The sequence below is a fragment of the Chlamydotis macqueenii genome, chromosome 1 (genome assembly GCF_036417535.1).
Source record: "Chlamydotis macqueenii isolate bChlMac1 chromosome 1, bChlMac1.mat, whole genome shotgun sequence".
NCBI lineage: Eukaryota > Metazoa > Chordata > Aves > Otidiformes > Otididae > Chlamydotis > Chlamydotis macqueenii.
In genome coordinates, this window is record NC_141556.1 from 77,875,671 (window position 1) to 77,889,430 (window position 13,760).

Genomic DNA, 13,760 nt, shown 5'->3' on the forward strand with positions numbered 1-13,760 from the left:
TATTTCAGAAGTGCCTGAAGAACTAGAATCTGGTATTTCGAAATACTATGGGCAGGCAGGGTGTTAAGTCCCACTGACTTCCAGAGAGAGGCAGAAGGAGCAGTGGTCTGCCCCAAACTGCCCCTTAGCTGGGGAGGTAAGAAATGGGCTCCTCCAATCCAAAGATCTAATGAAACATTCCCCAGTCTAATGGATGTTGTCTCACCTACTGACAGAAGAGGGAGCTTAGGGAATCCTTGCAAATAACCCCTTTAGCTTGGTAAAGGTTTAAGGCATTTAAAAGGACAATAGTAGATTTACAGGGATCGTTTGAGGCTCGGTTTGCAGATGTGCGAAGTGAGAGCGGGTACATAAGCAACTTGGTAAATCTAAATCTACTGCTTCTGTGTCATTAGGTGCAATTGAAAGCTACTTTTACAGCAAAATTATAGTTGGTAAGACATGCTAAAACACTTAAGGAAAGATGGTGGTAGTTCTGTGAGACACATTAAAGAAAGTGCTGTAGGCAATGCTGAAACATGATTTGATCCTACATTCTATTCTCAAGGACTCTATTTCCAAAATATGAGTGTATTGAGTGGCTTTGTTCCCAAACCTTCTCCCTCTGTTCTGTTTTCAACTGAACCTATAGAGAAAACAAGAGAGTGACAGCTTTTACAGACGAGACCTGCATTAATTGTTTTTCCAGGACTACAAGTAGAGGGCCTCTTCCGAAGGTCAGCCAGCATTCAGACTATCAAAGATGTTCAGAAACTCTACAATCAGGGTAAGCAGTCATCATACCATTGCCAGTAATAGAGTGAGGTCTTTGTTGATCTTGATTTTGTTGGTGAAGCAGAAATGCTAGCTTTCTTATAATTAGTTCATCATAAAACCATTTGTAACATAAAATCGTAAGAGCACTAGTACACACTAGTACAGAAACCTGAAAGATGGCAACAGGCACTTAATGCTTAGTGAATAGCAAGTCATCAGCTGATGTCAGACCAGAGCTTACAAAATCTGTAGCAGTTAATGAATGATAAGGTTTGAGTCAAAAATGGTCTGTTTTTTCATGAACATTTGTATTGCCTCTACGCACTTTACTGTAGTTACAAAGTACAGTGTCTCTGTGTCATTTTGCCTCTGGTGTTTTTCCATGGTTATGGCAAAGAAATACAATTTTACCTAATAATTTATGAAATGTAGTGATCTTGAAAGTCACTGACTTCCCCGTGAAGTCATTTTATGAAATGTCTTTATGGGGAGAGTCTATGAAAAATACAAAAATAAAATGCAGCGGAAGCCAAGAGATTTTCTGTTCAAAATGTAGTGTGAAACAGTTTCTAAGCAGTAGTTTAAAGAAAAAGTAAAACATATGATTAAACACCTTTCTTCTTCTTTTTTTTCCTTTTAGGCAAGTCTGTGAATTTCGATGATTATCATGATATCCATATTCCTGCTGTTATCCTAAAGACTTTCCTTAGGGAACTCCCTCAGCCATTACTAACATTTGAGTGTTACGATCATATCCTCGGGATCACCAGTGAGTATAAATAAGTTTTAGAAAAATGTATACAGTAAGTTGAACGGGATCTAGCTCATTCATAACCACTGCTGTTTGCTAACCTTGACGCAGTTCTGGGTAATGTGCTGGATTTGTGTAGCAGGGGGGGCTACGGTGGCAGCTTCTGTGAGAAGCTGCTAGAAGTTTCTGGTGGACCTGGCCGGGTCTAGGGCAGACCCGCTGCTGGCCAGGGCCGAGCCAATTGGCAACAGTGATAATGTCTCTGTGATCAGGTAGTTAAGAAGCAGGGGAGAAAAAGGGGAGAGCAGAAGTGAGGGCAGAGATGGGGTGGCGTTAGTGGCCCTCACCCTCTGGCCTCCCGCCGCGCGGCCGACTGGGCCCGACTCGGCTGCAAGAAGTGGAGAGGAGAGGAGATGAAATGTGAAGAGAGCCTGAGCTGGTTGTGAAAAATTTATTGTGAGAGGAACGGCTGCAGACGCCAAGGTCAGTGAAGAAGGAGGGGGAGGAGTAAAGTCGCTCCTGACAAGATTCCCCTGCAGCCCGTGGTGCAGCCCATGGTGAGGCTGGCTGTGCCCCTGCAGCCCATGGAGGTCCATGGAGGAGCAGAGATCCACCTGCAGCCCGTGGAGGACCCCATCCTGGGGCAGCCGGTTCCTGAGGGACTGTGCCCCGTGGAAAAGGACCCCATGCTGGAGGAGGGGAGGAATGTGAGGAGTTCTTCCTCCAAGGAGGAAGGAGCAGTGGAAAACCATGTGATGAACTGACTGCAACCCCTATTCCTTATTCTCCCTGTGCCACTTGCAGTGGATGAAGGAGGTAGAGATAACTTGAAATGGAGTTAAGCCTAGGAAGAGGAAGGGGTGGGGGGAAGTTGTTTTTTTGTTCTTTTTCTCATTATCCTACTTTGGTTTTATTACTAATAATAAATAAATAGTTTTCCCCAAGTCAAGTCTGTTTTGCCCATAACGGTAACTTCAGTGATCTTTCCCTGTCCTTATCTCAAATCTCTAGCTTTTTGTTCTAATATCTCTCCCTCATTCCCTCAGAGGGTGGGGAGAGTGAATGAGACTGCATAGTTTGGTCCTGATAAACTGTGGGGATAAACTGTGACAGTATGTAATATTACCAGTGCTTCACTGCAGCCATGGATGGGCAACCTCATAATCTGTACCAGCGCAATGTGGTCAGGGTTGCCAAGACCTTCTTTGCTTTTTACAAGGTTTACTCATTTATCTGTATATCATACTGTATTATTAAGAACTGGATCAGACTTCTCACTCTCAGAGCTCCATTTTTATGTCACGGCACAGCACTGAGTCAGTCTCAGTGATATAAGTTATGTCAAAGCAGCTTTAGTTTTAGCAGCAGGATTGGCAGAATTGTGGAAACAAAATTTAGTTGGTCGTTTGTATGCTTTTTTTCCCCCCTCTTTTTTGTGGGAAGGGGATTGTTTTTATTGCAGCTATTCCCGTGGAATAGCATATTGGGGAAGAAAGGATCTAAAGCCATGAGAAAAGAAGACACTGATTATTTAAAGATCTGGCACCACATGAAAGTATGAATTATAAAACTTTAATTGTGTGTCCTTTGTCAGAGACTAGGACTTTATAATGCTGGCAAGGCATACCCCTAATACAGGGGGCTTGAGATCCCAGAATATCTGGGAGTTAGTATCTAGTGCTTGTAAAGACTGGTATTTTGCCATCTGGGCTATAGTCAAGCTAGCAGGGAACCCATAGGGCTTCCAGTCACAAGTCACAAGCCACAGGCACACAAGTTTTTCCAAAACCTGCCTTTTGAGGAAATTATATCTAAATGGAGTACAGCTCCCCACAGAGTCTGTTAGCATACGTCTGGTAAACATGGGCTGATGCTGTTGCAAAGTGTAGGTTATCGTCACTCTAGTGACTGTTGCTGTGGGGATAGAGCACTAAAATAATTCAGACTGGGGATAAATCCCAATTGCTTCATGTTTGTAAAGTGGAGAAGTACAGCAAGTTTACTGTACCTAAATACACTGTATTCTAGGTGAAATTCTTATACTGTGCCTATCACCAGCATCTGTACGTACTGTTTCATATGATTAACTTTACTGATGTATTTCTATTAAAAAACTTAATGTGGTCATGTTCAGAACCCTCTGAAGTTCTGTGCTGTTTTGTTATTTACAAATCTGTAGATCACCACCTTCCAATTGAAGGATTCATCTGCTCACACAATAGGTATCTCAGGGCATTGAGAAAAACAAGTCTATTCACGGGAAGGTGGCAGAACCAGAGGGACTAAGGATAGTCATTCAGAACTGGAAAGAGTAGGGGAAATTTGGAAAAAGACTGTATAAATGCTGATTTTTACTGAATTAATCTTGTCCTGACTTTCTGGACATGATATTACTTTGTAATAGAGCAAAGTGAAAAATGAGAGTCTGAAAAGAATCTGTGAGAAGTGCATTGTCCTAGGAGCACTGGGAGGTTTGGCAAAGTGCCTGTGAAATGTTAATTACATGCTATTTTTGTTGATTGACATTTTAAATGTTGACAAAATATGCTGAAAAGTGGAGTTTAAGATAATTTCTCTGTGGGCTTTCTTGTTGTACAGTGTGACGTGCACTGTCTTTTCTTGATGCTGTGGTGATACCCTGATTTTAAAAGATCTTAAGCTTGAGAGCCAAGCTGGACTGCAGCAAAGGCATATTCTCTGTGACTATAGTACAGAAGGTGGCTTTGAAGAGGTGTGATCGCAGACATCTCTCTTACAATGATTTGAAAATTCTCATTCTGTCTTCTGGAAGACACCAGAGCAGTGTGATGCATCTATTACATCTCTAAACGTGCAAACCCAGAAATACAACATCTTTGCTTTATAGTACTTTGAAATGATAGTGAAACTGTAGTGTCTGATCTGAAACATGTTTTTAAAGACTTATTGATGGGAGCTGTGAAATAAATTAGATGAGTAACTGGCTAAAAAAATTAATAAAACCTTGAAGCTTATAACTGGTAAAGAACTTCTTTGGTCATGAAAACTGCTAAGAAGAGTTCCTTTACCCAGTGTTGCTACACTTCCTGCATTATTTACTCTGCAGAAGGCTGGCAAAAAAAAATTATTGGAATTTAGATTATTGTGTCTTATGGGAATTGGTAGCTTTGCATTAGTAAAGATGTCAACACAGCTTATCACGGTATAGCTTCATGTATTTAATTCAAAGCTTAAGGGAATATTTAACATGTTGGAATTTTGCGCATGCACTTCTAGCTGTGTTAGGGAAATGGAACGTGCAGAAAAAGCGTCAGCACAAATGGAGTGGCTAAGTCAGGCGTGATGGTAACCATCAGACCTATGTCCAGATTGGTGTTAAACTTCCTATACTAAAATAATTACAATATTCCAGGAAAAAAAAATTGTTTCTTGGAACAGCATTTGAAATACAATCTAGTGTTAGTGTACTTCTCACCCAGATTGTCTAGATGATGCAAGGAGTTTGGGGTCCAGTTCTGGTTTTGTCCATCTGCAGAAATGAAGTAATGAACCTGCTTGGGTTCATCTCCAGAAAATTCTTACTCATGCAAGTGGCCATCTCATAAATCTTTGTTGAGGCAGAAGAGTTTCCTGCAGAACCACAAAAGCGTTTTTGAAGTTATTAGAGTGCCAAAAGAGCATTTTTGGCAGGACTATGTCTCTGCAAGAATAAAATTAGGACATAAAATGTAGACGTCTGGATTCAGTGCATGGAGAGATAATGAGATTCAAATCAAGACTTTTGAAGGTCCTCTCTAGCAAAAAAATTATTTTGTCTATTTCACTGAATCGAGAAAATACTCTGGAAGTTAGTCTTAGCCAGATACAAGATAATACAAAACATGGTAGGCTCATTTAAAGGGATAACCCTAACTTTACATTGGTGGTAGAAGTTAGCAGAGCTGAATTTTGTGGTTATCTTTACAGATGGATATCTGAATTCCAGCAGATATAAATAAGGGGTTATTTCTTGGTAATATTTCAATGGTTTTGAGTTAAATTAATACTGACTTTGACGTTGCAGGTGTGGAAAGCAGTTTACGAGTCACGAGATGTAAACAAATCGTTCAAGCACTCCCTGAACACAATTACATTGTTCTGAAATATCTCATATGCTTTCTCCATATGGTGAGTATACACAAAATTTCCAAAGTAGTGTCAGTCTTTTCTTTCTAAATCTGTTCTTGTTAATTCAACATTGAAAATCTCCACAGAAAATAAAACTGAGAAATTTTTAAAATGTGGCGAGGTGGTTGTGCAGTACTGGCCAATGGAGTGAACTGAGGATGCAGAACCCTCCAAGTTCTAATAAAAATCAATGCTAAACAAAACAGTGGTCTGGCCACCCCTTCACCCTGAAATTCTTTAGATCTAATGAAAACTGATGTGTAAATTTAAATGGAACTGTGCCTGTATTGCAATATTTAAAATTCCTGTCCCCCCCCAGACTCCACATTCACCAATGTATGTTTTTATTGATTTAGTTTTTGGGATTTTTTGCATTTTGGAGTGAAAAAAAGCCTGAAAATAGTGGTTGTGTAATTTTTGGTGCTGGAGAAAAACTAGGTGAAATCACCTTTTTTCTCCGAAGTATAAATCTTGGGCAACTAAAACACCAAATAAATAAGTGTCATTTTAGAAGATGATAGAAGTATTAATGAGCTTTAGAACAACAGTCAGCAAAATATTTTATATTAGATCTTACAAATAACATTTTCCTGTTTAAAATAGCCTTTCATCCTCTACTTTACTACAATGTTAAATTAAAAACTTTGACTGTGCCATTTTGCAAGGATTTTTGGTATGCTTCAGTATAAATAAAGTCATGTGTCTTTTGTCCTACTTTTTGATTTACTGATTTTTTTTAACCCATTTTTGGAAACCCCACTAGTGTGAGGGTTTGGGGAACATCCCTTACAAATAGTTCTGCAGCCTCATGACATCCTTTGGTTGCCAGTCTATTTACAGTAAAAGACAGTAACAGGAGTGTAAAGCTCCTTTCCTTCTGCCTTGTCAAATTAATTGCCTTTTCCAGATTGCATTTTTCAAACCCAGGTGCCTAAACTTCAGGATCATGACATAGCTTGACACCTAAATAAAGTGATGTAGCCTTTAGAAGTTCTGAGAGCCCACCAGAGCAATCGTGTATGTGGAATAATGCTGATTTTCACCAGGAGAGGAATTAGCCCTCAGTAACTGTTCTTGGGCTCCAGGCATGTTTGCCATATTGTAGCCAGTAGCATATTTCAGAAACAAGTACATTTAATCCCCTTTTCTATTAAAACACTAGAGAAAAGCAAGATTAAAGGAAACAGGTTGATATGACACTCACTCAGACAGCACTTGCAAGGTTCCTGTAATACTCACATGTTCGTTTACTTTTGCTTAGCTGAACTCTAATGCTATTAAAGAAATCCTCATGTCATTTGCCATTATTTTAGCAACTGATATCTCTCCTCAGTGTTATGAATCGTGTAAGTGACTTTGTTCCAATAATAGATGCACCATCTCAACGCACTTCTTAAGAGCTGAGCACTTGAGGTGTTAATGAGGTGTGCAAAAGTACGACATAGTGTTTTCAGTAATTGGGCAACAGAACATAGCATTATTTTTGAGTATGCCTTGTTATGTAAAGCACAGCGTCAAGTTGATACTGGTGCTCAGATCTGCAATTTTTGCTGATCCACAGCTTTTCATACTTAATGTCTCAGGGAATATTTGCATTTGGAAAGGTCAAGGGAACATGAAACAATCTAGGAGCTAGAGATTTCTATTCATTGCAGATTGGTGCAGAAGCTGCCACAATTCAGACTTTAGCAGAACACTCTACCAATAATCCTAGTTTTTACCTGCAAGCATCAACCTTCTTACATATAAGAGGCAATTTAATTCTTCCATGAGCTCAGCCTTGAGTATTGCAAGAGGTACTTGTGGTAATTTCATGAAGTGGGATGGATTGTAATCACTAGATACAGGTTTTGAACACTCCATGTTTGATACAGGCTTGTGGAAGAAGAAAAAAAAAATCCCCATTTTTTTCTTCAGTCTCAATCTCCTTACTTAATGAAACAGCTCCTTCTAGTCCAAGGGTGCTACAGCAAGACAGTGCAACTCCTACAGAAGTAAAATATTTGAATTTCAAAAATAGGTCAAAATTCTTTAACCTTGGATTAGTAGTGATTTTGCCAGTAACGAGCTCAGCATGCTGTGAAAAGTGTAGGCTGTCCATCTCCACCTTGTAGTGCATCTGGCTGCTAGAGAGGGATTGGCAAAGTCGCCTTGGAGCTGCAGTGGACTGAGGTCTCTAGGCAGAATTGGACAACCAGCAGCAAGAGGGAAAGATCAATTTTCACAAGTCAGTCCCTGAATTATGTCTGTAAAAAAATGTCTGTGCTTGCTCAGCTGATTTTGCAAGGGATGAGAGTGCACGAACAAGCGTTTATATTCCACAAGCCCTGTGTTGAACATGCAGTGAAGTGGATTTATGCAAACTTAAAGGGCTCAAAGCAGTTTTCTTGCCACTTAACTGGAAAAAACATGCTGAGGGCTACAGTTACCCAGTTCTGAAGCCAGAAACCATTTAATAGAAAATTATAATTGTAGTTTTCCATGGCAGTCTGAGGCTAAACAATCAGCAAAGTTTGTAGAGGTGTTATCATCTAGATTGTGTTTCTATAACCAAGTCTTTGGTTTTGGTACCAGGATAAATAAAATATAATTGATACAACGTCCTCTCTACACTTACACGCTTTCTCTCTCTGCTGCTTCTTTCTGTCCTTACAGTCATGCCTGATGCAAGGGAAAGGTGGCTGACTTGGCTGAAAAAAAAATTACAAAAACCTGCCAAATTCAAAGTATTGGACTTGGGCCAACTCGAAAAAAAAAAAGGACAAGGTTTTGATGCCCATGAGCTATGCTTCAGATCTGTAACTGAAGCAGCAAAGTTAAAGCCAAGTACAAGCTGGAAATAAAATGCTCTGAACTAATGCTTTGTATCCATCGCTTGTTCAATTGAAAAGTGTAATTAGCATCAGCAAAATTTGGGGGTGGCTGGAGGTGATGGGGCACGCTGGGAGGGATTAGATGACTAAGCTGCATGGAGCAGATACAAGCAGTTGGTATGTTTGCAAGGTAGCTGAGAATGGGGGATAGAAACTTATATTTCCAGTCAGTTTGTGGGGGCGTTTTAATATATAGTAATTTTCTTTTGAAAGTGTTTTGTGGAGTTCCTTTCAGCATTGCGACTGAGAAGCCAAAGAGGTGGTGATGTCCTTATATTTGTAAAGCGTGACAGTAACTTGCAGATTCTACCCTCTGTATTTCACTGTTTAAGCTCATTAGGTAGTGTTGGGGCTGTCAGGTTTCACTCCTGCAGTATCCGTAAGGGTGGTAGGGTGCAAGTATGTGAATCTGAAAATTGTCACAATTTTGCTGGGGAGAGCTGGGTGTTTATTCTGGGATAGTGCGGATGTATATTTTGCATTTGTTAATGTGGCACTGAATCTTCAGTGTTTATTCCCAGTGATGAGTTTTGCTATGTACAAGTTTTATCTTTCTAGAGGACTTTCTTTCAATATAGGCTGTCATTACTTAATGATTTTTCTGTACATGTTCCAATGAAAGGGAGGAAAAAACCAACAAACTGGAGCTATGTTGTTCTTTGTTTCTTTGTTCAGATGATTCCTTCAAAGATATGATCTAGGACTTTGGAGAATTGTCTTTTATTAGCTTGTCAGATTGACAGAGCAAATGTATTTTCACTTGAAACAGAGATGATGGTTACTAGCTTTGTGAGGGAATCAAAGAAGGAGTCAGGTGGGTTAGTCTAAATGCTAAAAATGTCATTTGTGTTTTTTAGAACATAGCTTTGGGACGCAGTTATTTAGAGGGGCAGCCCATTAAGAGATTGGCTGACTGCATGCTGCCCTTACGCGGTCTACTGTTGGAAGAAAACATCAGCATGCTAGTGCTGTAGATGAAGTGGATGTGTTCGTGTTGTTCAAGAAAGAAATGTGGCATTGGAATAGTGAAGGAGTTGAGATGGTGTGAAGCCTGATCCCCTCGGGGAGGGATAAAGCCATTACCACTAGTGTGACAAGGCTTCCTTGCAGGCAAAGATTATTGTGGAGAGAGTTGGATTCAGTTGCACACTTTGATCTTGGATCTGCTGAGGAAGGGATTGCTATACATTGACTGTCTCCTTGAAATGTTCAGAGTGGTGGCAAGTGGGAAGAGATGGTTTCATCTTGGAGTTAGAAACATTCTTTGAAGTAGTTGGCCTAAAGAGGAAAAATAAATCTAGCTCTACCAATGAGAGCAAGTTGGTGGTGGTGTTGCTTGATGCTGAAATGTTGGCCTTTGAAGACAGTGGCTAGATTAAGCTGGGTGTGTTTCAACTAGCATTTGAAGACAGCACCTCTACACAGCTTGCGGGATGGAGTGTGTCAAAACCTGGGGGAAGACAACTGCAACAGGTTTGGCTCCTTCCACCCTCCACTGTCCTCTAGTACTATACCATATGCTCCTGTGCCATCACAAGGTACCTCTTCTGTATACACTTAAGGTACTTGCCTTAGGATATACAGCACATACCTTTGGTTTTGAGCTGTAGAAAACACAGTGTGATGGGCTGTAGCTCTTACGTTATTTTAAAGACTTTCAACTGAAAGAAACACCAAAAAATAATTTGTCCTCGATCCACAGGGGTTTCATGTGTACAACATTACAGTGTGGTTGTAGCCAGTGTGAGCCACTCGACCCAAGGGCCAGAACACAGTTCCTAACCTTGTTGTATTTATTAGTATCCAAACACCAGCTTCAATGTCCACCTACTTTCAGGGTATTACCTAGGTCAATATCTCCTTATTAACAGGGTACTCATTGTTGTCCCAATTGTTTTCCCTCATCAGTTATTTTGGTAGTAGTTTAGCTTTTGCTACATTGCTGTAGTATAATGAATTCTTTGTTTGAGCTGATCTCGTCTGAAGCAGATTAAATGAACAAGACGAACTTGTTGGTTTTTCTGTATAGTTAAATAGTGCACTGAGAGCAGTATGCGAAGGTCAGCAGGTTATACGCGGTTCGTGCTCTAGAGAGAATGAGGCGGCTTTTGCGTCACATCATGAAGCAGGCATTGCCGTTTAATCTGACGACTCTTTATTCTGAAGTTGTGAAGTCAGTCCCTTGAAAAGGTGGTTATGGCACCAGTATCTCCTTCCTTTATCCAGCCCTGCTTCATGACCTTAAAAACAATAGAAACCTTTAATATTGTAGCAGAAGTAGCATCATGGTAGCTCTGATGTCCTAGAAGGGTAATGGAAAGATTGGAGGGGAAAATAGCATCTATTATTGGAAAAAATAATATGGTTAGGAAGAAAATTTTATGCTTTTGTGCACATAAGTGCTTCTTCGTGTCCCCCAAGGAAAAGACTTCCATCCTGTGCATGTGTCTGAAGAGCACTATATCCCCTCATGGCTGGGCAAATAGGCTCCCTGCTAGGTAAAACACGAAGGAGGGTGGGACTGTGCTGTAGGAGATGGAGGGGAATGAAAACTGTGTTACCAGGCAGAGGGCAACTGGAGTTTATGCCTATGCTAAGAATTGTTCACATGATCATAATGTTTCTTAGGTTTTCCTCTAGTGCCCTCAGTCTTTTCATAGTACTACAGAGCTGCTTTTTCAGGAGGCTTTATGGCAAGGCAGAAATGGTGAGACACTGAGAAGCAGAACTTTTGCTTTCCTATACCACTTGAAATTATAAGAGGAAGAATGCATGGGAAATTTTGACCAATAATTCCTTGTTCTGTTGCGAGATGACAGCTTCAGAATAACCTGTACATCACAGTTTGTGACTGCATGGTCTTCCCAGGACAGATTGTCATCAACAACTGCAACCATCAGCTTGAGAAGAACTGGATGAATTACCTAGGTCAGGTGGAATCAAGGGCACCTTCAGCTTGTTGGCTCTTTACAGTAACAGAGAACTTGTCAGATAGGACACCCAGACCATATTGGGCTTTAGATACCAGACATGCAATGCAGGAGAGCAAACACACACAAGTTCCCTGCCGAACTCACACAGAGAAAAAAATATATTCCTGCTACCCAGGTCTGGGCTCACATCCACAGACAGAAGTAGGACACATCATCAAGATGCAGAACAGATTTCAGTGCTGTATATTTTACCTACAGCTCATTTTCACCTCCATTGCTTCAGAGGAATTGGGTGTAGTTAGGTGGAAGTGAAGCAATGCATCAGTGGGAGAAAAAAAATCCTTCTAAACCCTTGCAAACAACTTCAGAAGTCCTCAAGGTTTATAGAGGACTTGGTACCAAAGAAGATGGGATAGCTGTTTGTTTCTGCTGTCCTTCCCTGCCCCTCAGCAGAGAGAACAATAGATTCCATATAGAAGAATTGAAAACAATTAGTTTTCCTAGCATAAGGAAACAGTTCAGCCTTTTTGCTTGACGTACTGACATCTTATCTTCTACTTGAGGGATATAAACTCCAGTGGCCTCGTAGCTCTAGGCTGCATAGTCAGCCTTGAGGCTGTTAGGAAGCGATGACGTACGTGTGGCCAGGGTCTACTCCCATCATTGGTTCATCCTCAATACAGAATGGTGTCTTGTCTCTCACTCTCTGGGGCACATGTCTGCATATACCTATTCATGTTTATGTTTTTCCAGGTTTCACAGGAAAGCATATATAACAGAATGACAGCATCCAGCCTGGCCTGTGTCTTTGGTTTGAATTTGATCTGGCCGTCGAAAGGAACCACTTCTCTGAGTGCTCTGGTACCTCTGAATCTCTTCACTGAACTACTGATTGATTTCTACACAAATATATTCAACTCCCGAACGGTGCCTGGTGAGATCTTACCTTAATGCTTCCAGAAAGAAAAATGGAGTATGGCTGCCTGAGGGAAAGGTCGCTGTGCCTCAGCTGCTGGGAGCTTTGTATTCAGGGCTCTCTCCTGTGAAGAAAACTTTCAATACAGAGTAAAGTTTCTATAGCTTTCCAAATACCAAAGATGTTGGGAGAAGCACACTGCCCCATATATTCTCATCACGTAGGGGAGAATATGTACATGAACACTCGAACACCAATAAGTCAAGGTGAATCCCCTTATTAAACTTGAATAGATGACAAAAAGTGGTATGTTAAAAAAAATCATGACATTACATGCCAGTCTCTCATTTATGTGTGGATCTGGAGCCCTTACTATATGACATTATTTTCTGGGACCATACAGGGCTAAGTTCTGGACCACTCCTGAATTTACAGCTTTCTTCTTTTTTTTTTTTATTTGAATACAAGTTTGTTAGAAATTTCTCTATTTAAAATTAATAAAGATGGAATCAATTTTTAAGATACTAAAATTTCTAAACTATGTTTCCATATATTTAAGTGTCTTGTTTTACACAAAATGGTGTGGGCAGTTGTGGTATATCAGGTTTGCAATTACCATGGAGAGTAGAGTGTTTCCTGGGTAATTTGAGTTGTGCAGACAGCTAAATAATTATGCTTGCAAATATCTAATATATGTAGTTAATCACTGTAGCTGCACATGCAAAGTGTCTGGAAGTTTTTTTTCTTATTATAACTTCAAATGGGGAGCAATAATCTTACAGGGTTTTTTTCTCTAAATACTTGGAGTTTTAATCAGTGGGTTGTATCTGTGAGTGCATAATACAGAATATAGACTAACATTGAGAAGAATACTCCTGATGTTTGGGCTGCATACTTTTGCAGCTTGAGTTGATAGAAATTTGCTCTTCAAATCAGTTTCTTTAGAAAGCAATAAGAGCAACAAGTTGGATAATATACCTAATATCATTTTAATACATTAGAAGTCTATTATTAGTCCCAATGTGAATAATTAGCCAACATAAAGGGAGAATTTTCAATGTTTTCTTTCTAACTATGCCATTAATATCACTTCTATTAGATGAACTTGTAACACACTGCTGTTTCGTTGTTCAACACTGATTGGTAATGGGGTGGTGTAACAAAGTTATCATTATAGTTCCTGCAAAGCAAAAGAAAATTAACCAGCGGTAAAAAAAATGTAGTGGTATTTTCCCTAATGCTCTGGTCTTCCTGCTTCTGTACAAAGCTAACGAAACAGAGGGACTATTTAGATTTCAGTAAAAGTAATAGTCTCAGGAGGACAATTTAGGCATCGCCTCCTCTGCAAAGACAAAGCCACTTTTTTATCCTGTAGGTTCTAGCGA

At 40.1% G+C, this 13,760-nt stretch overlaps 1 protein-coding gene across 2 annotated transcripts in view; it reads left to right on the forward strand.

Moving 5' to 3' along the window:
- ARHGAP8 (Rho GTPase activating protein 8) overlaps positions 1–12,828 on the forward strand; it is an 81,506-nt gene extending 68,678 nt beyond the window's left edge. For both annotated transcript variants that reach the window (XM_086757653.1, XM_086757660.1), the window contains exons 10-13: positions 689–766; positions 1,397–1,525; positions 5,550–5,653; positions 12,213–12,828. In XM_086757653.1, coding sequence (XP_086613779.1) covers positions 689–766; positions 1,397–1,525; positions 5,550–5,653; positions 12,213–12,410 — 509 coding nt within the window. In that variant the 3' untranslated portion in view covers positions 12,411–12,828. The remainder of the gene's footprint in view (positions 1–688; positions 767–1,396; positions 1,526–5,549; positions 5,654–12,212) is intronic.
- Positions 12,829–13,760: the final 932 nt, after the last annotated feature.